The 24,207-nt window shown below is 42.2% G+C and overlaps 1 protein-coding gene across 1 annotated transcript in view; it reads left to right on the top strand.

The window, feature by feature from the left end:
• The window catches only part of AKR1D1 (aldo-keto reductase family 1 member D1), a 46,809-nt gene that overhangs the window by 10,864 nt on the left and 11,738 nt on the right, over positions 1-24,207 (top strand). Inside the window, exons 3-5 of the mRNA XM_067536062.1 lie at positions 13,814-13,981; positions 19,312-19,428; positions 23,853-23,930. Of these exons, the coding sequence (XP_067392163.1) occupies positions 13,814-13,981; positions 19,312-19,428; positions 23,853-23,930 (363 nt within the window). The remainder of the gene's footprint in view (positions 1-13,813; positions 13,982-19,311; positions 19,429-23,852; positions 23,931-24,207) is intronic.

Consider the following 24,207-nt stretch of genomic DNA (forward strand, 5'->3'; position numbering starts at 1 on the left):
TTGTTAGCAGTTCAGACAAAGTGTGGCCAATCTACAAACATTTTCGGTGATCCTCTCAGTCAATTTACTGTGCAGACTTTAAAACATCCAGTTAACAATGGTGCTTTCACATCGTGAAAGCAGGAAGGGCTAAAAATATCAAAGCAAAGTTTGGACTTTTTGTTGCTAACTTCCAAATATTCACAACTTCAGAATTTTACAGCAAGCAAACAATGACTGAAATACTAATTAAAGGGATGGATAATTCTTACCCCAAGTAATCTGTTGTCTTTAGGAATATTGAATAATCCCTAGCATTGATACAGCATTTTACATACTCCGTACTTTACAAGGGTTCACTTATTATCTGGGTTGATAATTACACACCATGATACTGATATTTAATTGAAACTTGATATGGCTGGTTGAGCTAGCATTTGTCTGTTGTAGTTCACTGCCGTATTGTTATGAGATACAGTGAACAAAGTTTTTGAAATAGGAATGTACTTGGAGAACAGCGTTCCTATACATGTCTTGTTGACACATTCTGCCACTTACATCCCATACAATCCTGACTTCATTAAGGTTGCCCAGGCTATCAATCAGGAATTTTTAAAATATATATATATATAATTACTTATGGTCACCTTGGCATCTACAGACTCTGACTTTAGCTTAGTCCAGAATTCCTAGAAACTCTGCCCTCCAGCATCTGTACCTCAAAATATTGAGCTGGAATCAAAGTGTGTTTGCTGCACAGTGACTAGGAGGCCATCTGCCTTCCCTAAACTCAGTAGCCTTCCAGTGTAAGCAATTTCTGAGGCCATGTGCTGGTCAGCAGATCCGCTGTGCTGAGCAAAAAGAAAAGCTCAATTTTCTTTTTAGACTGTCTTGCAGCTGGATCTGACACTTTCAAAGAAATGTCCCTGAGACAAGACCCAAATTCCTAATTCCTGTGGCTCCCAAAAGCTGAATGCCAACAGCCAAAAGGTTCCAAAATATCCTGTGCTTCTTGATGTAAGGTTGTGGTATAAGGGCCATAGAACTGTTTGCTGCATCACCTCCATAGAAGCATACGTGATATCTATTCTGTTTCCACACCTGGCTGTGCAATATGAACAAATTGGCTACCTCCCTCTCAATGTACAGAGTTTTACATGCTTGGAGTCATTGTCCCGTGTGAAGCGAGATAAAAATTATGGGCAGAACCCTGTGCCCTGTAATACAGGATCAGAATTAAAATGAACAACTTTGCAGACATTCAAGTGTGCCTGAGCCAAAACACACCTTATTTTTATGAAGGTGATTACTTGGCTAACAGTTATCTTTGGACTGCAGCATATACCAATAAATTAATACATCAAGGTAAGTATGATCAAAGGAAAAGTCCCTTTTAAATAAACATAGCATTGGGCATGCAGTACAAGAGTAATCATCAATGTTTGACTAGCTGAAGTCTTCAATCAGGGCAGATTGTCTGAAGTGTTTACTACCAGTATCTTACGCTGACCTAACTCTGTTGGTGTCTATGCTACATTGGTGCTCCCACCAATGTAAGTCACGTACTACATTGACTTAACTCCACTTCTGTGAGCAGCAACTTAGGGCTGGTCTACACTGGTGGCAGCAGTCGATGGGAGATACGCAAACTACGTTAAGTACTTTGCGTATCTCCCATTGACATACTTACATTGATGTACCGTGGTATCTTCATGGCACTGCGTCGACGGGAGACACCCTCCCATCGACGCCGTCTTCCGCCTTTCGTGGAGGTGGACTAATTGAGTTGACCGGAAGAGACACAGCAATGAGAGAATCTCATACTCAAACACCTCTCCTAGAAATGGGAGGAGGGACGCATGAAGTCCTCCAGCAGCTTTAGAATTCGATCACATGACTACTTAGACTGTTGTTGTTGATAGCTGGCTAATAGAAAGTTAAGCCTGCATTATTTTTGGCAAATGAAACAAATTGTATCAATGCAGAATGTGGCAACAATTGGGGAAAAGTTAATCTGGCAAGTATAAGACCTTTCTTCAGTCATTTGAAACACTGCTCAGCACCACTTGCTCTAGGCACCTAAAGTTTAGGGATAGGACATCAGCCTTTAGAACATCTTCCAGGTGGCTCACCCTTTGTAAACTGGATGGGGAGTGAGGCTGAGGCGTTTGTGGCAAGAAGAGGTTAGGACTCATGGGAGGGTTAGGCATTTGAGAAGGGCAAGGGCACTTCTCAAGGGAGAGGTGGGTAAATTAGGTAGTGGAGAAAACGGGTGGCTGTTAACCAATTTGCTAGGGAGAATTTCTGGCGTGCTTGCATTGGTGACTGGGTATGCTAGAGGGCAGGACACCTGACTGGCTTGTGGTTAAAAGTTCAGCAGTTTGGAGCTGAGCTGCTCACAGGCTGGGAGAGTTGCAGGGAGAGTCTGGCATTTGTCAGTTTACACGTGATGTGGGTAGTGCAGTGCGGATTAGTCAGGACAAGTTGCTTTGCCATTCTGCCTGTAGGACCTGAAGAAGAGCTTTGTGTGGCTTGAAAGCTTGTCCCTCACATCAAGAGAATCTAATCCAATAAAAGCTTTTACCTCACCCACCTTGTCTCTAATATCCTGGGACCAGCATGTCTACAATTAGAATGCATACTTCACACATTGTAACGGAAACAAAGCTGGACAGCTAAAGGTCTAGTTAGTAATCTGAAAGTCTTGTTGAAAGACCATTCTAAGTAAAGGAGGGTTTTCTCAGTGACTGAAGTCAGATCAGAGTACAAGAATATTATACTCCTGTGGAATTCTGCGCCATTGCACAAGCGCAGAATTCATTTCCCCTGCAGATTCTTCCCCTCCCCGTGCAGAATCAATTATTCTGTGCAGGGAGGGGAAGGGAAGCTGTGAGGAGTCATGCTGCAGTTACACTTTTTGCCCATCAGGGGATGATGTGGTGCTAGCTCATGGGCCGACGGAGCAGCCAGCGGCAGAGAGGGATGGGGCAGAGGCTGCCTTCCTCTCACTGCCCTGCCTGCAGGGGCAGGTGAGGAGGCACGGAATGGGTGGGGGTGTCACCCAGACTGAGGTTTAAAAGAATTAGTGGGGGGACAGACCGGGGTGGAACACAGGAGCTAATGGGGTGACACTGAGCCAGGGTTGACTGGGGAAGGTGAAGGTCCGCAGGAGGACATGTGCAGCTATGCCTGGCTGAATTGAGAATGGGGGTATAGGGACACACGGGGACAGGAATGTGCCCGGCTAAATAAGAGAAGCTAGGGGTCGGCCAGGGCTTGCATAGAGGAGGCTCCCCAACTCCCTAACAATCCCACTCCTCCCAAAAAGCTTCTCCCACCCACACCCAACAACCCTCCAAGTTCATTCCCAGACTCCTTCCCAGCAATTACTTCCCTCTCCTTCAGCTCCTCCATTATCCTGACTCCCTCAAGCCTTTGCACTGCTTCTGAGGGGAGCAGAAAATACGTTTCTGTAATGTAGTTTAAATGAATTATTACTCCCAGTTCGGTATTAATATGTCTAAAAACATTTCCTGAATCTTTTCTGTTGTCTGTAACATTACAGACATTCTTGCTGACAGGTATTTTGAAATAAATTAGCAAAATAATTCAAACTGGCATGATTATATTGTGGTGTTTTGACAAATAAAATATGCACAATTTTAAAATCGCGCACATAATTTTTAATTTTTTGCCACAGACTTTCCCCACAAGTAATATTATTTCATCCCTCACTGGATGTCGGTAACTTGCAGAGGGCAATGGCTTTGCGCTTTATCCTCCATAACACGTGGCATGAGAATTCATTATTGATTCAATATCAGCAGAGACCCTTGTGGCGAGAAACTTCCTCTTCACTGGAGTGTGGTTCAGGTTTCTATGCCCTGGTCTACCCTACAGAATTACTTTGGTATAACTACGTTGCTCAGGGGTGTGAATGATGTAGTTGTACCAACCTAAGCACTGTCTACACCGACACTTATCCAGAGGTGGAATAACTACACTACTGCTCGTGAAGATGGAGTAAATAAGCCGACAGGAGAGAGCTCTCCCGTCATCTTAGAACATCTTCATTAAAGTGCTACAACAGCTGATCCTCTGCCAGATCAGACTGGCTGCCTATCTTCACGGGGTGGGGGCCCAATGCTTCATCCCCCCTCGTACAGAAGCAACAGGAAGAAGTAAAACTTGTTATTGTCTCCACATTGCTAGGGAACACCTATTCTGACCCCAGTCCACGCTTCATTGGAGCACTGCTTCCTCTACCTCTCTTTGCTTTCTACATATGTAATCAGTACCTTTGGTTAAAATCACAGGGCTCAATATTTGAAGAGTTGACGACAAGTCATGGGGAATGAACATGACGTACCATATAAGCAAAATAGTTGGTAGGCTGCATCTGCGTCTCCTTTGACAGTATCCTTGGGCTTCGGAGTCTTTCAGTTTGTTACTTATTCCTCAACTAAGTCATAGAGTTTTTGGTGAGATCTAGTTTCCAAGACTGGATAAAGTCCCCAGATGCTACAAAGAAGCAAAGTAGCAGGCATCAGTACAAGGCGTAATTTTGTAGCAAGCAGGAGAACTGAGGCTGATCTCCGCTGGGAAGAGATGGGTGCCTTATTTGGGAATGAGATCAGACTTGAATAAAAGACATGGGGGACAGGGAAAGAGAATCAACATGGGGATTCAGGAATCTTCAGTAGCCCTGGGCCTTAGTTTTGCCCCAACTATTTGCTAGAAAGACGGCAACTTGTAACACCTTAGCTAGGATAGGAAACCTTTTCAATACATTCTAGTACACAATGGCATATTCGTATGTTGCAAAGTCTAAAACTTGATTTAGGACAATATTAATGGCTTGATCATCAGCTGGTGCCAATGGAGCTCTGCCAATCTACACCAGCTGAGACGCCATGCATAACTGCCAAGCTGGCACTGTTCGTTTGACTTCAGAACACTGAGACACATGCAGACCTGCTCCTATGCAAGAGTAATCAACTCCACGAGCACAAGACAATGCTGGAGAGACAGCAAATTTAGGCCTTGAGACTGCACCCTTTTCTGGTGTTTGTTGTTGGCTAATTCCAGTGGTAGTGACACAAATAGCAACTGCTGTATGTTAGATATATCTGGGTGAATGGCTGACAATTTCAGACATCTGGAGTACATTTGTATCAATTCAAGTGTGTATTAACCAAGAGCAGCAGAAAGTTTGGGGAAAAATAGTAATATTTCAGGAAACAGAGGATTTCCCACTCATTAAGTGATGCTGGTCTGGAAAGTGACCAAATAAATAGATCTGCTCACACTGTGGTGTCATAGCTGTTTACTGTAATGACTGATGTGAGAGTTAACTGTTTCTACCCCTACGTGTGCTATTGGGGGTCATGCATCAAACAACCACCATTAGTTAAGTGGCAAGACTCAACTCTGCCAAGGGCAGAGCTCGTCCCGCAGAATCATTAATACTGGTGCTGAGGCTTTAAGACGCGTGATTTGTGAACCTTTTGGCAATAAGTACTTTGGGTTCTTTGTAGTTGCCTTCTGGATTTTGAGCCTGTAGGGCATGCAGTTTCATGCTCTTTTCACAGCCAGGCAGGCTAGAAACTATCTCTGAACAAAAACTGAGATTCTCAGCATCCCCTTACTACAGAAGCTGTCACAAACTGAATGCCACAAACCTGTGCGTTGGCAACACTGCTAAGTGAGAAGGAAAACTGAGCTCAGCACTTGGACCTCAGGTTGACCTAGCTGAACTGGAAGTCTAAAAACTGTCATGGAGCTCTAACGGGCCTCTTGATTACTTATGAATGAAGCAGACTTGATTTGGAAATTAGGCGGTCTGACTCTAGTTTCTTGAGGCTAGAACCTAACTTTAAGTGACCACCATAATGTGTCTCCTTACTTGTCACAGACTAGGTACTAACATGGTTTGTCTTTCTAGAATGGCATGCATCTCCTGCAAAAACAGCTAGCAGCCCTGCTGACAGGGGACCACGCTTAACTTTGGACTCATTTGGTCCACGAGGCAACGCCCACTAAAATTAAAGATACTACAAGAAACCCACCTGTTTTTCAGCTTCAAACAGTTGCTGGTTCAACCTCTCAGCTAGCTTGGTGCTGCGGCTCTGATATAACTGTAAACTCCACCTCTGCTCTCACAACAGCCCCAGAAATCTTACCTCTAAATTCATTAGGGGATGAAGAGGGTGCTACTTGAAAGCTCCTTCCCTTCTCTCAGGGATGCTGGTGCCCCTGCTTTTCCTGAGATCAGACACTGGGGAGGGGCCACAGAGAAGGACCTCATTTTAAAGGAGTTCTTCGAGTCTTCTGATATGGTGGCTGCCCTTCCAATTAATATGCAGCATAGTTGAATCTGTGTTGGTCCCAGGAAAGTAGAGAGACAAGGTGGGCGAGGTAATATATTTTATTGGGCCAACTTCTGTTGGTGGGAGAGACGATAAGTTGGTCCAATAAAAAAAATATTACCTCATACACCTTGTCTTTCTTCCAAATTAATAGACAGCTTCTGGGGCTGTCAGGGTGCCATGTCCTCATGCTGTCCAGGAAACTGTCCTAACCTATTTCAGCTGCCAGTGGCCATGGACATCTGACACCCATAACTATCTGCTTGGCTTGCTTAAATTCTCTAGCTATCAAACCAGGAGCAGGAGGCATTTTGTGCTCTGTAGTTCTTTCAACCACTGACTGATGAACAGTACTGTTTCATGCCTGACACCCAAAGAGGTGGAGTGGTGTCCATGAAGACCATTAGTGGCTAGGTGGCAACAGCAAAGGTTGAAGAGCTGCCCCTGAGGCATCTGGTATGTTGCAGGCCACCTGATCGCAGCTTTCCCAGGAGGCTTCAAAGATGAAGGGCTTCCCCAAAACTTGGCTTCATATTGTAGTCTGCAACTTTAACAGGGGTGTAAGTGCTTGTCCGATCCAGATCACCAGGACATTTGACAAGCATTAATTAATGTCTTCACAACATCCCCATGAGGAAGAAAAATATCATCCACATTTTACAGAGGGGTAAGAACTGAGCCATAGAGGGCTGATGTGACATGTCTACAGAGGAGCTTGGAATTGAACCTACATCTCCTAAGTTTCAGTCAATGATCTGACCACATGACTATCCTTGCATGAACTTGAAACCCCCTTAATAGTTGCTTGAGTCTTAAAGGCTGCAAACCCTGTGACCAAAACTTCAGAGTTCAGTTTGAGAAACGCTAAATCAAAGCCAATGGATTTCTCTGTTAACACTACAACCTTTAAATGTGCCTAGGAAAAGGAAGAGCTCAAAAGCGGCTTGACTGCAGCATGGGCAGGGCCTAAACTATGTTTGTCAAACAGCCTTGCTTTTCTGCAAGACTGGATTAACAGGGCAGCAGCCCATTGGTTCGCAGAGGATATATTCACAACTCTTCAAAAAGACTTTATATTCTATGGAAAGTTGCAGAGACTACAAATTGCAGATTCTGCAATCTTTGATTTGCTCTGGTAAAATAACTGGGGCAGACTATGCCAGCTACAATAATAAGGCTCTCTTTATCACAGCTTTGGCTAAATCCTAAAACAACCACCTAACAGGAATTTTAGAAAAACTCAATCTCTAGTTATGCACGCTAAATTGCCATTACAAGGGGAATCAAACCTCAAGCTTCAGGGTGTAGATTGATGGCCTGTTGGATTAGAGAAAAAATTCACCCTTTTCCTCCTACTCATATCATGGCACAAAAGGTAAGATGCATTATGGAGTTTCCCCTACTTTCTTCTGAAGCATCTGGTACCATTCACTGCCAGTAGCAGGATACCAGATGAGATGGAATAGCGCTCTGGTCCAGCAATTCCCCAGATGGCTTCCCTAACAGAGTGATAGCATACAGTACAGTAGTGTAGAGCCTGCAGTGCTATTTAGCCATCATTTCTGAGCTCTGCCAGCTTTTTGCAGGGATCATTTCTCTGGATTTTGCTTCCTGGTTGATGGCTGCCAATGTTTCCTGGGGACAGCTGCCAGATTTTCCTGGATAGAAGCTGGTTATGTTCTGGTGATTGGTATTTTCCAAGAAAGAGTCCAGTTTCTCCTCTGCAAGAGTAAGCAATTCTAAGAATGTTCCCTTGTGCTGTTTACATCCTTAGTCCACAAAGTTGATCTGGCTTTTCCTAGAACATCTTAATTACTTAAACAAGGTGCTTTCTATAGTCACTTCCCAACTTCGGACACTTTTTCTCTTGCCACTTTATTCAGAAAATAGGCAAAGGAAAGTAGGTGCTGGGAGACAACTAGGCTTTCCGAAATTTTAATATGGAAATTGGTTTGCAACTTCAGGGCTTTAGCAAGGGACACTTTGAATCTGGGATGTACCTATCTACTTCCTGTATCTAGTGGACTAAGATTCCTAAATAGCACCTTGAAATCTTAAATTGTAGATTGGAACTGGTATATTTTATCCACAGCTTGGATCTTCAGCATGCGGTAGTAAAAATCCAGTTCTTCTGAAGATGGCCCTATGCTTCCCAGCACCTTCATCTTCTCCTCATGGCAATCCTTTCTCTAGTTTGAGGTGAGATGGATACTCTTAGCCAATTTATTTGCTGAAGAGCTGTGCAGACTGCTTGTATCCTTCAAGTGTTGCCTCTGCAGCTCCTAGTCTCTGCCAGTTTGGGAGCTGACAGCAAGACTGGCGCGCGTATTTTATTGAAGTGAAAAGACATGGCAGGATGTACTAATTCTTACTGTTTTTCTGCCATTAGTCCATGTTTATTAACATAGTAATGACAAATTAATAACACCCTGTAAAGGCATAGGACAAAAGCACTGCCTGTGATATCCTAATTTTTATCCCTTTGCATGTGCTCCTGCGAAAGAGCAATCTGGTACAGTCAGCTAAAATTATTTTACTAGTTTAGTGGGTAGAGCAACAGAACCTTCCCCACCCCCACCAAACGCCTATCAACTGAAAAGCTGAAGAGAGAGATTGCAGAGTTACTTCCCCATCAGCAGCTAAGAAGCTCTTCAGGGAGATGAAAGGAACAGAGTGAGAATTCTTCTCTCCTTCCAGCAGGCATAGGGGGCAGCTGTGGGACCATGGACTGTAGACAACCAATAGCTGGGGGGTGTTATGAAAGATGGAGTCACTTGGTGTCAAGGAACAGTGGTCTGGTAAGAATCCCAGAATGCTCCCTGAGCATTGCCCCTGAGTAGTACCCTTCCTCAGATCTCCCTCTTCAGTTTGTCTGTGGTGAGTAGGGTTAGCCCTCTGGATATTGGGTGGTTGAAATGTCCAAGCTCTCTCTCAGAAGGGGAGAGAGATGGGATACATTAGATAGAAATAGTGTGTGTGGGGACTTCAGAGAGAGAGAGAGAGAGAGAGAACCCAATGGAGAGAGAGAAGGAATGGATGCTAACATGGGAGAAGAGGACATCTTACAGGCAAGAAAGTGGAATAAAAACAGGAAGCAAAAGTGGTAACAAGTGAGAACTGAAGTAAAAAGGGCCATTTGAATAATGTTTGGCACATAAAAGGCAAACATCACAGGTACCCATCCAATTTATTTAAACAATTTCTCAAAGAGGGCTCAGTAAATAATACTTATGAAATTCACTGGCATTTTTCTAGCCTATGTGCAACAAACATATCCTTCTGTTGGGTTCTAATGCCTAGGATTAAGCAAACTTTGAAGACTGAACATTCTCTGGGATAGGAAAGGGCTATTTTAAATTGGTCATTGGGACTGGAGGATACACATCCAAGAGTTCTGAAGGAACTCCAGAATGAATTGGCTGAGTTGCTAGTAATGTGTAAACTCACTAAAATTTGTCCGAACAGAGGAATGGAAAACAGGGTAATTAGGTGAGAGAATCCCTCAAAGAAACTATTAAAGAACCCAATAGTCAGCAAACGAGATAGCGTATTGATCAACTGGCTAAACCCAGGGTGGACATGGTGAGTTATTAGCTTTCTGCCATGTCACAAAGACTTGCACTACATTAAATATGGGGCCTAGTAGTGATGTGGAAAACAGGATAGATGGAGGAAATATAGAAGGGCCTAAACTAAACTAGGTTAATGGGTAATATGACTACCTGGCATTTCATCTGTTACCTACACTTGTAGGAATAACCTGAACTACTCACAACGAGTTTAAATTACCTTGTGATAGGGAAGAAGATATTTTCATTGAATTGTCTACCCTTTGTACGGTAGGGGTCAAAAAAGCAAACCTTTATGCTGTAGGAGGCATAATGAGTGAGATTATACAACTTCCATTATCTGCAACTATCAACTATGGTTTGCCCTCAGCTGGAAACCTGAATTCTGGTTTCTGTGTTTCCACAATATAATAGTTCAGAGACTAACTGTTCTTCTAGGAACATTACTTCCATGAGAAGAGATACTGAAAAAACTAGGAATGCTTTCTTCACAGAAGAAACATGGTAGATAGGTATTGTGACACTGTCTGGAATATAAGTGATCATTTATTATATTACTGATATCAATATTACAGAATTGCGATAAATATCATATAAGATATGCCATGCAAGGTACTGATGGAAAAGTTACGATCATGAAGATTAATAAGCACATTTATATGTATGTGTCAGTTTTGTATTGTAAATTCTAAATATGAGTGTTATATTTGTATTTCACATTTGTGCTGTGTTTCTGGGTGACACCCCAGACAGGATGGCAGCAGCACTAAGCCTGCTTAATTACCCATCAAGGGAACTCAAATGTATAATGAATCCAGTGAAAGAGCTCAGGGGCTACAACTTATGAGTCACCAGGACACGTAGAAACATGCCCGTGGACAGGGCAACTCTGAGGCTTTTCCATGCCATGTGCTGTGTGCGTAGCTGTGTTTGGGACAAGGCACGTGGCAAAGGGACATAAAATGCAGCTGCACCATCCCCATCTTGTCTTCCTGCTTCCTACCTCTGGATCAACTCATCTACAGCTGGAAGCTTCAACTTTTCTAAGGCTGTGAACTGAACCTATCAAAGGAGATTGCTATTTTCTGTGACTTGGGGAAACTTTCTCACTTCCCTTCTCCTCCCTTTTTCAGCATGTAATTCCACTCTTCCTCTAGCTATTGGGGATATTCCCTCCACTCTTCACACTGTTTTCTGGCCTCACCTGTCCCCTGCAGGCCTGGTGATCAAAATGGATGGGGTCATCAAAGCAAAGATGCACTACTGACTCCATTAAAAAAAAATCCATAGCTGTTCCCATTGCTTCCTGAAAACTAGAGTGCCAGGATGGATTCCATCTGAAAAAGTGCTAATGCTTTGACACGGGAGTACGTTGAATTTCCTGAAACTTAATCATCACTCCAATGCACTAGTGCACCAGGAGACGCATACAGAAGTTGGCCTGAGGTTCCAAAGTTCCTGTACGCATCAAAGTGCTGAAACGTGTTCCAGTCATTGGTGCCAACCTGGTGCATACTTGATTGAGCTGAAGGGCACCACCAGGCCAAACGGTGCAATTTTTGTCTAACAGTGATTGGGGAGCCCAATAAGACCAACTCTAAAAAGAGAAATGGAAACTTAAAAAACACTTCCCCAAAAAACATACCAAGATGCTAGGACTGAAAAGCTTGAGCCACGAACGGAAACTTTACTTCTTAAGTAGATAACATGCCTTCAAAGGACAAGAATTACTGTTATGCAGTCTTCAGTTTGTAGCTTCCTTAAATCCTGTCTCTGCAGGTTTAGGCACCACACGAAATACAGTATGTGTCTGAGTTTGCCATTGTTCCATACTTGATGCACCTTAACCTTTACCTATCATAAAGGGATTAAAAATGTGTCAAGACAGTGACTTGGTCTCTTCAGATTTGGGGTCTTAGCCTATAGGATCTTCATTACACTCTGGCATGGCCCAGGCTGACAACTTGGAAAGGTGTCTTGGCAGGGCCCGAATGTCCCTCTAGGAAGGTCACATGCTGAAAGAAGCATAGCATTTGAACAAGTGTTGTCTCCTTGCCAGGGTACATATTAAGTGAATGAACTTGCACTGTCTGCCCTGATGTGGGGGTGGCTGGCTGAACACTTACATTCAGCTTCTCAACTTTCCCTCAGACTTTTAACCAACAAGGGTAAATCTGAGTCGCACGTCTGCATTTTAAAAAAACCCGAAGCTTTAATACTCCTGTTGAATCACCTTTTTCTTGTTCCTTCCTAGATACATCTGAGCCCTGGCAGGTTGAGAGCTCTGGCTAAGGATATAAATATAATATTGTACAGACACAGCATCAGTACCTTCCAAAAAGTGAAGTTAAAGTAGCACACCACAAGGACCTGTGAATAGGGTTACCATACATCTGGGTTTTCCTGGACATGATCTCTCTTTTTGGTCCTCCAATCTCTCTCTGGGTGGATTCCTGAAATATGAACTAATACCTGTGATTTGATATTGCCACCCTTATTTCTGCACTGCTGCTGGCGCTGCCTTCGGAGCTGGGACAGCCAGAGAGCGGTGGCTGCTATAACCGCCTTCCCCTCCTGCCAGCCGTGTCCTCTTTTTGGGAACTTGACACATGGTATCTGTATCTGTGAGTCCTTTGAGCCACCCTCCAATAAGCAAAGACACTGGCAACAGCGTCAAGCTACTTGCAGTGAGACTGTTAGATGTGAGGATAGTGGCTGTACTTCTGCTTTCCACACTGTCCTCTCTCCCTAAGTGAACTTTGTTTGTTTGGCTTGGCTGGTATGCATCTTGAACTCCAGGCTGGTACATGGCAAAGAGCTGAGTTGCTTTGAAACAAACCCATGTGGACTTAATTTTTTTTTTTTTTAAAGGATGAGTCATCATGGCTGCAGATCGGCTACATGAGGCCCAAAGTACAGCCAAAGGTGTAGCACGCTCTTCATTTGGACATATCAAGATATCAGTCCCATACAGTCCCTCCCTCTGTTTTAGTTTCTAGACTGCAGCAGTCAGGACCTTTAAAAAAATCAAATTACTATACATATTCTCAGGCAGACTGTGAAGCCACTGCCTATCTGTGATATGTTAATCCCACAGGACCCAATTCTACTCTCACGCCAGTGTAAAATGTCGCAATTCCAATTTGGTGCTGAATTGGTGACAGTGAGGGGAATCAAGGCCATGTTTGAATTCCTACTCCCTCTGCCTCACTAAGTTGTCACAGGTTATTAACTGTGCAGACAGTCTCTGATCTGTTTTAATAGAGCTGTTTCAATCAAAACATTTCCCATGGGGTCTTGTCAAATAACTTCTTGTGGGAAAGCTTTGATTTGACAGGGAACGTCACAATGAGATCATCTTGATCTAAAATGTTTAGATTTGCATTTGGAAAAAACTAACTTTTTTTTTTTTTTTTTTTTTTTGCACCATGGAGTGCATTAAAATAAATAATGTCCAATGGCTTTTCCACATTTTACCCCTCTTATTTTCTGCTCTAACTCTTCAAAACTTTTCCAAATTTGGAAGAGTAGTAGGAAAAGGAAAAACTAAGTTTTGTCACTGTAGCTTTTCGACTCTTGAAAAGTTAGGGTGGAGGAGGGGGGTGCATGTGGAGAAACTTAGCATAATTCTGTTACATTCGGTGCTAGAAAGGGAAAAGGGGGAACTTAAAATAAAGTCTCCATAAATCTAAAGTCATTTCTACTGAACTGCTGTGCTGTCTTGTCTTCACTCTTTCCCAGGAGCCTAGTATGTGAACAGACTTGATGAGTTTTAGATTACAGGAGAAATGTTGACATTCATGCTTCTCACTCATTCAGGTTTAGCACCGTGCCACTGCTGCTCAGATGAGCACGAACAAAGTTGTGACCATGTTGACCTTTCTCTTGTCTGATTAGACTCTCAAGGGTACCTGTGCAGAATCTGTGAAGGTTGCCATTGATGCTGGTTACCGCCATATTGATGGTGCCTTTGTGTACTACAACGAGCATGAAGTGGGACAGGCCATCTGGGAGAAGATTGAAGAAGGAAAAGTAAAACGAGAAGAAATCTTCTATTGTGGCAAAGTAAGAAGTTATATCAGACTGCTTAATCTTAGTCCTGTGACTTATTTTTGTGATGGGCTGAATAGGCAGTACATTCCCTTAATTTCAAGTTAAATCATCCAAATATGTCAATATTTTTCCAAACCCAACCTCCTGAGGTTTTGTCCATCATTAACCACTTGGATCTTGTACAGTAACCTTTTCCTTGCATTTCACATGCACATTATTTCCCATTGCAGGCCTAGTCAAACACCATTGCTTGAATTAATTGTTTTAACAAGAGACAATGCATTGCGGGGAAGCAGGGTGGGGTGGGGCAGGGGGGGAAGCTGGGAGCAGGGAAGGACATGAGGAGAAAATCTGACAACTTCATGGGGTCTTGCAAAAAGAAAAATGCTACCAATAATTTTAGATCTAACCTCATATAGCTGGATTTCTGAAAACCACTTCATATAAAAGCCAGATTTTGTCATGGGATTTATCTCTGAAACTCAGTGATCAATGCAGAAAACTATCTTGTGATGATGTAATCCTGTGCTTGATTTCAAGAGGGGAAAGGCTTCGGAGAGTGAATCATGAACTAGTCAAAGTTAAAATCTTAAATCTGATTTTTTTTTTTTTTTTTAATCCACCAAAAAAGTGAAATGGAGAACTTTGGTTCAAAGTATTGATAAAGAGATTCAACTGTAACTCTAGGTCACTGGTACACAGGAGATACCAGTTCAGTGTTATGTGAAATGAACTAACAGGCTCAGGCTAATTTCTTACAGGCAGATGTTCATGTTATAAAATCCCCACCACACACAGTGCTCCTGATATCTTCCCTTCTCTGCACAGTGAATATTAAATGTGTGCCACAAAACACTGGTTGTATAAATATTTCAGACATACATTAAGAATACATATTCAGTGTTTGTATTAAACAATTGTAGCTATTTACTTCCATAGCACCTTCCATTCTAGGAGTTAAGTATGCCACAAATTAGGATTCTAAACCACAGGTTCTGATGGTTTTAGAGCTCAATGAGTTGTCAAAGGTTATAAAGTAAGTCAGTGGCAAAGCTGTGAATAGACTTCCAATCCTGTGCTTCATCTAGACCATTCCGTCTGCTTTCTGCACAGATACAGTTAGATGTGAAATTTTCAACGTCTCCCCCTAACTGGGACAAAGTCAGTCACAAGTTTTCTTTAATCAAAAATCTAAGCTCTGGGTCAGGTCAATCAAAGCAGTTTGTATTGAGCACTTTACATTTTTCAAGTGATTTGAAACAACTTCTCATTTCAAAAATGTCAAAACAGGGCCTTTCTGACAATTTTGAAATGTCTCCATTTTTAAAATGGGAATTCAGCAAAACTGACCCTTTCCTGCAAAAGCTTTTGGTTTCAACAAACTGACATTTCTTGCAGGAAAAACATTTTGAAAAATTCCTACTCAGATCTATAAGCAAAGTCTTCTAACACCCAGTCACACGGTCTAACCCCTAGACAGCTTTCCTATTAAATGCACTTTGTCAAGCCATTGGCAAAAAGTCTTGTATTTGTCCTTGAGTCAAAGTTCAGTTGGACAGAGCTTTTCTTTAGAGAGAGTGGAACATGTGGTTCCCAGAAATTACGAGGTCGTGATCCTGACCCTATCTAGACTGTAGCTTTCGTTGAGAGAAAAGCATTTCTACCTTGGCTGCAATAGCAAACAAGATTGTGAGAATTCCTGTACTGCAGCTATCTTTCTACTCTCTTGTCTGGTCACTACTTGACAAGATAAGGATTTAACCTGAACTTTTGGGGTTAAATATATATTTAATCTGTGATCCCGCCCCACCCCCATTCTAGAGCCAGAAGTGAAAAAAATATTGCTTCCAAGGATTTCCTGGCTGTCATTTTTCTGCACCCCATGCCCACTAGGACCCACAAAGCCACAGTGGGACTAGAACGCTGATCCTCTTTTTTCCTAAAGCACAAGCTCATATAAATTGAGCAAAAGGCAAATCTCTAGCCTCTAATAGCTGACCAACTTAATTCTTTGCATTATTAGAGGTGCAGTGGTAAGCTCAGTAGGCCACTTATTATTATTATAACATGAGAAAAAGCTGTGCTTGTTTCTGACCTGACCCAACCCAGGAAGTGCTAAACATTTCACAGGAGAACCTGGCTTTAATTATGCAATTTCTCAAGTGAAGGTGTTCAGGGAAGTCTTTATATGTTTTGATGATGCAAATCTCACGCCAGCCCATCAGTGGTGGTTGACAAGATGAGATTCATTAAGTGGCAGTTGTACCGGAATAATGACTTTGTACAGTCATACGGTGTCTGCCAGTTGAAATCAGCATTTGTGCTTGGCTCCTGATGCTAACGTGTTGGTCACAGAGAAAGCATCCAAAGATTTCAGAGGCTTTCCATCAATTGCCAACTTTCTTTGGCTTATGTAGTAAGGCTTTCATGGTCATCTTTCACCCCAGATATTTTTTTTATTAAGCTAAAAAGTAACATTTCCAGGGAATGTGGTGTTCTAGAATGCCACAGCCACTTGGCAGCTTTCTGATAGGCTGAATGCTGACCCGTATGTGTAGATAATAGCTTGTACAAATTGTGAAAACCGATCATGAAACACATCTAATATTTTTGGCACCAGTGAAACTAAGGTAACAGGGTTCACAGCCCTTGCTACATAGTCTTTCTTAGAAGCCTCTGCGGCTTTTTAAAACAGCTGTATTCATGTACTGACACCCTCATAGGTAATTGTACAGGGCTCTCTAAGGTAGAAGAGCATTTAGAAAAAAACATATAGCTAGAACCAGCATTCTACCAGTTATGAACCTTCTACCAGTTATTTAATCTTGAAAATCCAATAAAAATAAAGGGGATGAGGAAGTTGTGGACTATCTCCTTAGTCATCACCTTTATAAGGTGAACTGTCTTCAGATGTAAAACAATGAATCCACATTTTTTTCAGCTTAAAAATTTTTTTAAAACCCTATAATCTTTTTAAAAGTTATACCAAGACCAATACTTCTAGGAAAAATTAATGATATTTTTGGGTGTCCAACTTCAGGCACTCTACAAGATGTCAGAGTGAGGGCACATGACTCTCTGGAAGTAGAAGTATGGTCCCTTTAAAGTGTCAATGAGGGCACTCATAATGAGTTATTCCTATTGAAAATCTTGACCAAAACCGCTCGTGCTTCGGTCACTCTCTCTTCTACATCTAGGCCCATCTTAAACGGCCGTTCCTGGAAGCTGAGTCAGGCATGCAGTGACTAACCGATGGACCTCTGAATAGTTCAACAGTTCAGCATGGCTCACATTAGATAAGGCATATTACAAAATGCCTCCTGATATTTTGGTCTTTATCTTGTGTTCAATGCACTTTCTATTACGTGCAAGTAAAGGATGCTTATTGGTGTGTTGTGCGTGTGCTAATATTAGCATTTGTATGCTCTTAACACTCGTAATCAGTTTGCAAGGACTTTTAAGGAACAAACACTAAAGCTATATAAGGCTGTTGCATGATACCATTATCACAATTGGTAACTGTCTGCTGAAAATGACTTTGCTCCAAGCTCACCCATATTGCAACTGCAGGTTTTCCATTAAACATTATCCTACCACCTAAAAAGGGCCAACTGCATATTGAGAAGAAAGTTCCAGAATCGAGGCTCTCTACCAAAAAAGCCCTGCTACCTCTGTTCAAAAATTCCCTCCTCATTTAGGACTGAGAAACACCCTGAATTTCCTCCAAAAACAGATTAAGGGTCGGTGCTGCACAAAGCCCAGATACTCTGCTCAACTCAAGCTGCCTCTGTTAAGACAGGTGTAGCTGCATTGTCAGGTGGTAGCTGAAATTTTGGTGTGGTCTTCAAGAATAGCCCTAAATAGAGCAAATTCAGTTAACCCAGATGGGAGGAGACAAAGGCCTGGATTACTGCATCGGAAAGGTCTGTCTTCAGGCTAACCAGATGATGGATACTTTGGGTCACCACTGACACAAGGGAATCCAAAAACAGTGATGTTCTCAAAACCACTGGCATCTGGGAATAATCCCTCAATGGAGGAAGCAGGCATAATTAGGTCCTGTGTAAATCATGGGGTGGGTTGTTTTAGAAAATTCATGACCATGTAAATGGCAAAGTATTGAATTTCACGGTTTGCACGGAATTAATTTAACCAGTAAACTTAGTCAATTTCATTTGCGCCTGCAGATACCTTTTTAAGCCTTTTTTTTTTTTTTTTTTTTTTTTTTTTTTTTTTTTTTAAAGACACCTCCATTCTGTTTCCCAGCTAGGTGTTTTCCATATACATGTGCACAGCAGTCAGTTCCTCTGCAAGTGCACAGCGCAGTAAGCTAAGATAATACTTACAATCCTAGTGTGGGGGCATTTTCATGATTTCTGTGTCCCCTATGAAATTGTGATTTACACAACGCTCTAGTTCAGTTTTCACTGTAACCATATCTGCTTCACACCAACTGAGCATCAATGCAACATCTATCTTTCAGTGAGGCTCTGAGCTTAAACAAAAACTTCCCCAGCTCACGCAGTGACTCTGGCCACATCAGAAAAGCAAAGATTCTGCTCAAACCTACCTGGTCCTTTGCTCCTAAAATCATTTGATCACGTGACAAAACTGACCACAGATATTAGAAAATTTGAACCAAAAAAACCCCAAAAACCAGTATATACCAAACTTGATGAATTTGGGGAGTTCATCTTTGTTTTCTAAGTAGCTTTCTCACCCCTGAACAAATACTCAGTGGCCTCCACTTGGACAAAATTGCAGAGATTTGTGGCGTCAAGTGTAGACTTCATAGCGCGAGTACAAGTGCACAGCTCAAGTTGTGGGTTTGTTTCATTTTTTTGCTAGAGAGGGAAGGGGGAGCCCTTCTGTGGGAATAAGCAAACTTCAAAAGTCTGGCTGTGGCTTTGATAAGTATTTGAACTATTCTAACCAAGTGAGGCCTCTCTGAAACCTTCCCTTTCAGGTTCTCTCAGCCAATCCTGATTCAATCACAGGACTCTTGCCAAACATCCAACCAAATTCAGGAAGTAGAAAGTTGTCTAAATTTAAGTATGTGGGAGTGTTTTAAATCTACTAGTTCAGCACAGTATGAATTATGGGTAAAGGTTCAGGTCAGTTCTTTATGCTGATCCATCCTGGGGGGGAAATAGGGCTTCTTTGTGTACAAAACATCAAATAAAGCACTGACTTATATCCTGTGCTAACCCAATGTACTCTGTAGTGCTGTCTAAAGGGGGGAAAGGTGGGGGAAATCAAGTAATTGAATTTATCCCAGAAGGGTCACTATTTTTCTCATTAGAACCAAGAGCATTTTATGTTTTTTTGTTTCCCTCCGACAGTTGTGGAATACATGTCACCCACCAGAGCTGGTGCGTCCAACTTTGGAGAAGACTCTAAAGATTCTGCAACTGGATTATGTTGATCTCTATATTATTGAGCTGCCAATGGCTTTCAAGGTAAAGAGAAAAGTAGTCCTAATGCTTTTTATAGTATCTGCCTGCATGAACCAAATCCCCTGACTCAGGTAATTCTTCAAATGTACAGACCACTGTTCATTTAACAAAAGTGGTTCTGTGGTGACAATATAATGCTTGACCTTCTTTGTATGTACATATCACTCTTCATCAAAGAAGATGAAACACAACTAAAATCAACTTTGTAAAGTGGAGAATCCTGGCCAAATAGTGCAAACACAGTTGTCAGCGGGAATGAAATGGGCCTTTATCTCTGATGCTAGGAGAGCTCTTATAGTTGGGACAAGAGAGGGGAAAATAGTCTGTAACAGCCTATAAAGCCAGCTGCGAGATGGAGGGGTGCTGCACATTAACTTAATGTATTATCCCCGTTTTCCAGATAGAGCATAGGGCTGGGTCATAGAGTCCAGTCCCCTGCTATTTTAGGTAACCACATTGTTTAACCCCTTTCATATAAGCTCCATCTTTAAACCATTTAGGTTTCTTGTCCCCTTTTGGAAGGTTGTTCTAAAACCAAACTCCTCTGATGGTTAGAAACCTTTTAATTTCCAATCTAAGTTTACTTATGGCCAGATGGGAAGATTAAGAGGAGTAAAGTGACTTACAAGGCAACACTGCATTTGTGGTACAATTAGGGAATAAAACCAGTCTGACTCCCAGCCTTTGTTCCAACCACTAGACAGTCTCCGTAGTATTAAAGGCATTATGGCAAACCATTTGCACAAAAGTCTTACACATCTGCTTGTTTGTGGCAATCATCTAGACAGACAGCTTTAGGAGGACAGACGTAGCATCCAAAAAGGGCTTCTCTGAGGCAAAAGTTTAAATAATCATGACTTCTTATTCCATCATTCTGAGGAATCGCTGGCATTTGGGGAATTAATATCAACACTCCAGTGTTGCCAACTCTTGCAATTTTATTGTCAGTCTCATGCCATTTGCTGCTTTTTCTTGAAGCCCGAGCTCTTTACATCACTTCATCTCTCACGGGAGGATGGGGGGTTGTAAAAGGAAGTAACTATCCCTCATGGTTTCGGAGAGAAGGTTGAAAACATGATTCAAGTGCTCCCCGGAGTCTTAAACCAGAAGGCAAATATTAAAAACCAAAGTATAACTAAGCCATTCATAATTATTTTTGGGAGTAAGAGGCTGGCTCACTTTTGACTGCTCTGAGTGGACAGTACTGCTTCCACCAAGAAAGGAATCTACTTGAATATTTTGCTTCTCAAAGCTCGTGCTTTCCTGTGACCAGTGCATTCAAATGCCAGTACCTCCAAAGAGCAGAAACCGACACATGGAACTCACTCAGTTAGAGGCCCTCTGTTCCCTTTTCTCCTATAGAAATGGCATCCTGCTCAGTTACACAAGAATAATTGGCCTCAGATGTTAGGGATTATATAAATAAAGCTCCAGTATGGAACCCTTTTAGGTGCACTTTAGAAAATAGTTCCCACCATCTGGAATTTCCTGTTTTCTTTTACTTCTGTTGCTTTCCTCCCATAGTTCATTCTCCCATATGGTGAAGGTCAATGCCCCACAAAATAAAGATATTGACAGCTGCCTTTAAAGAAATCTACATCTGATTCCCTAAGGCCTCGCATCAACATTCTTGTTTGCTATTACAGTAGCAGTCCTGCTGGATATCCACTCATGCTCCTCTTTGGGGAGAGGAAAGTCCCTTACTTTCTGACAAAATATGCAGTGAGGTGGGGAGCAATGTTAGGACCAAGTCTGGGAAGCATCTCTTGCAATTGGAACATTTGTTTCTGCAAAAACCACACACAAAAGGCAGCATGTGTTGGGACAGCTTTCCAGCGCTCCCCATCTACAACAGCTGTTGTTGGATCTCCGTAAAGCTTCTTCGAATTTAAAGTCTGTGTGTTAACAACACTCCATCAATTGGTACACAGATTTGTGTATTTTGTGTAGTAACATTTGTGCCAGTGCATATTTGCCAAAGAAAATGGCATCATGTTACAAAACCCATATTTTGCCCCAGACAAAGGCTTGCTAGTTGACGGAAACTTCCTTTCTTGCAGCCAAAAATCTAACTTGCAAAATTAGCCTTTCATTAATGTGTGAAAACAGTGAAGCTTGAGGCAAAACCCACAACCCTGCCTTTTGTTAAATTGTAAACTCATCTCTTTGTTGATTTTACTGATGCAAACTTTTATGGGAGGACTTTGTTCTGGGAGCAAAACCAAAAATTCACTCTGGAAGAGTTCGGAATATATCCAGAAAGGCTTGGTATCTGGGTTCTTCTAGTGTCTCCCGTCACTGTAGTATCTGAGTGCATCCCAAGAGAAAATAGATAGACCGCTGGCTTATTTTGATTAACTTCCTGCCTTCCCCAGATGCAGTAGGAGCTGGGGTTGTTAAATAGCCATTTCTCTCTTCCTTTGTTTTGATTGCTAAGTCAAAGTGGGTTTGACACTTCATTCTGAAGACGGTGAGGTCTAGAGTCTGTATTTCTTCTGGCAGTGAGTAGGCGGGTCTATTTAAAATGGGCCCCAATCTTTGGACCAGTTGTAGGTGGAAGAAAGCATTTATTGTAGTCACTGTTTTGTGTGTCCTGCGACCATAAGGAGTCCAGTCCAGGAGGACCCCACGCTATGGATTAAATTGACAAGCTGTGGGAAGAAGTCTCTGAAGACGTAGTAATTGTGATCGCCTCATTCTCCAAACTGTCTGCCTCCTCCCATCAGCATTGCCTCCATCTTGCCTGGGTCATCTTCAGCCAGATCTTTCATCCACATGCTTTCTCTAGCCTGAAGGTAGCTCTGTGAGATGGTTCTATTTGCATCAGTTATAAAGGATGTAGAGATGGGTACCATCTGGCTACTATGGGCTTTTTAGACACTGATATCTCAACTTCCCCCAGCAGCTTCATAGACATTATGAAGGATGGGAGAGAGGACTAAACCTTGTGGAAATCCACAGAAGGGCACTCTGGATCTTGCAGTTTCTTTGAGCTTTTCTTTTTCTTTGCTGTCTACAATACTAAAAGTAGGAGCAAAGGAATTGGGAGGTGGTGCCCAAATTAAACATTCTTTTTCTATCTAATGAGTGATGGCCCTAAAACCAAACCCCTGGATCCAGATCCAGCCCATGAACTTTGGGATGGTAGAAGTCCATACCTGCTTTGCAACTACCCTTCCTTTATAATGATCCATATAAAATATACCAAACTTTGAAGTAGGGTGTTCCAGAATCCTGAAATGTTTTGACTAAGTTCCCATCTTCATAAAGAGCTCTAAACCTCTCTTTCTCCTCTCTCTCTCTCTCTCATGCAATTTGAGATGGAAAAGACCCAAAAGCCATCTTACTTTTTCCTACCAGTGCAAGGTTCTTCCAATAAGACATAGGTCTATTACTATTACTTCTTACTATCTACTGGGATTTGCGTTGAGGAATGCTGCCATTTTTGAGGCAAGAAACCTACACTTAATTCCACATCATCGTCTAATCTCTGACATATGAGGATGCTTTGTTATACTGTGATTCATTTTCACCCTAAAATGCCTTGCAGCTGAATGTATTGAATGTGGTGGCGCCAGTCACTGAGCACATTAGTCTCAGCTGCATATTCGTAGGAATTACCCTGTCGACACATTGTACTCCCGCTTTTTGAGTTGTGGTCATGTGAAATCAAATCAGCTGTCAGACACCACAAAAGGCATTTATGGAAATAAAGTGAAATTAATATCAGATGAATGATTGGCTTTTTAAAATATATTGCCTGTAGTAGCAACAAATTGACCAGCAAATGAGAGAAAGTGGTGCACTTATGTACCAGGTCTAAGGATGCTTGCAAGCATCCTTAAAGTTCTCTTTGTGGTACCAAGGGAGATGGGAGAACATGAGGCATGATCCTGAAAGATTCTTGGCACAGCCTGTCAGGTGACAAATACACCCAACTCTCATTAGCATCACTGGGAGTTGGTCCCTCAGGAACTTGCAATATCAGATGTTTAACTTGCATTGTTCTTCAGTGTCCCTGAATGGTGAAGAGCACAAACAAGCAGCCTTCCAGGGGAATTGGGCTTTTGCAATAGTCTAGCAGTAAGGAAATGTTTGGCTGCCACCAGAGAATACTTGAGAAAGAGAGGATTAGTCTCTTGAATGCCATGCCCCCTGGAAATTTCAAGGGTCACATGGGGCATAACTTAGAATGGAATATTTAATGTATAGCCATATGAGAGGTATATTTCAGGGAGTGCACTAATGACTATAGCATTCAATTTCTAGTAGATGAAGGGAAGATTTGGTAAGCGCAACATGAATAATTTCTTGAACTTAGTGTTTTTAGAAAGTCTCTGAATTTTTATCCTCTAATTAATGTAGAGACTGTGAAAAGCCTCTGTTCTGAGGTGTGAAAGTTGAAAACTGTGACTTTGTTCTTTCAGCCTGGAGATGCAATCTACCCTAGAGATGAAAACGGAAAATATATCTACCATGAGACAAACTTATGTGCCACTTGGGAGGTATGCAGTTGTAACATTGCTATGCACTTAGATGCCCTCACATCTGTAAAAGTGGTTCCTCCACCCTCTGGCCGAGGAACCTTAACAAGGCAATGTAGGGAAACTTACCTTTCCCCTGACTATGCTACTGACTTCGTGGATTAACGGGACTTTTATGTCCTGGGGTGGCTTTTTCCATCAGCGTTAAGCTGACTCTAAGGGTGCACCTACACAGCAAATGAAGGTGTGATTGTAGCGCAGGTAGGCCAGCCTGTGTTAGCTTTAATCCAGCTCCTTC

The sequence above is a fragment of the Emydura macquarii genome, unplaced genomic scaffold (assembly GCF_026122565.2).
Source record: "Emydura macquarii macquarii isolate MOO-44397 ecotype Brisbane River unplaced genomic scaffold, CSIRO-AGI_Emac_v2 contig_3530, whole genome shotgun sequence".
Taxonomy (NCBI): Eukaryota; Metazoa; Chordata; order Testudines; family Chelidae; genus Emydura; species Emydura macquarii.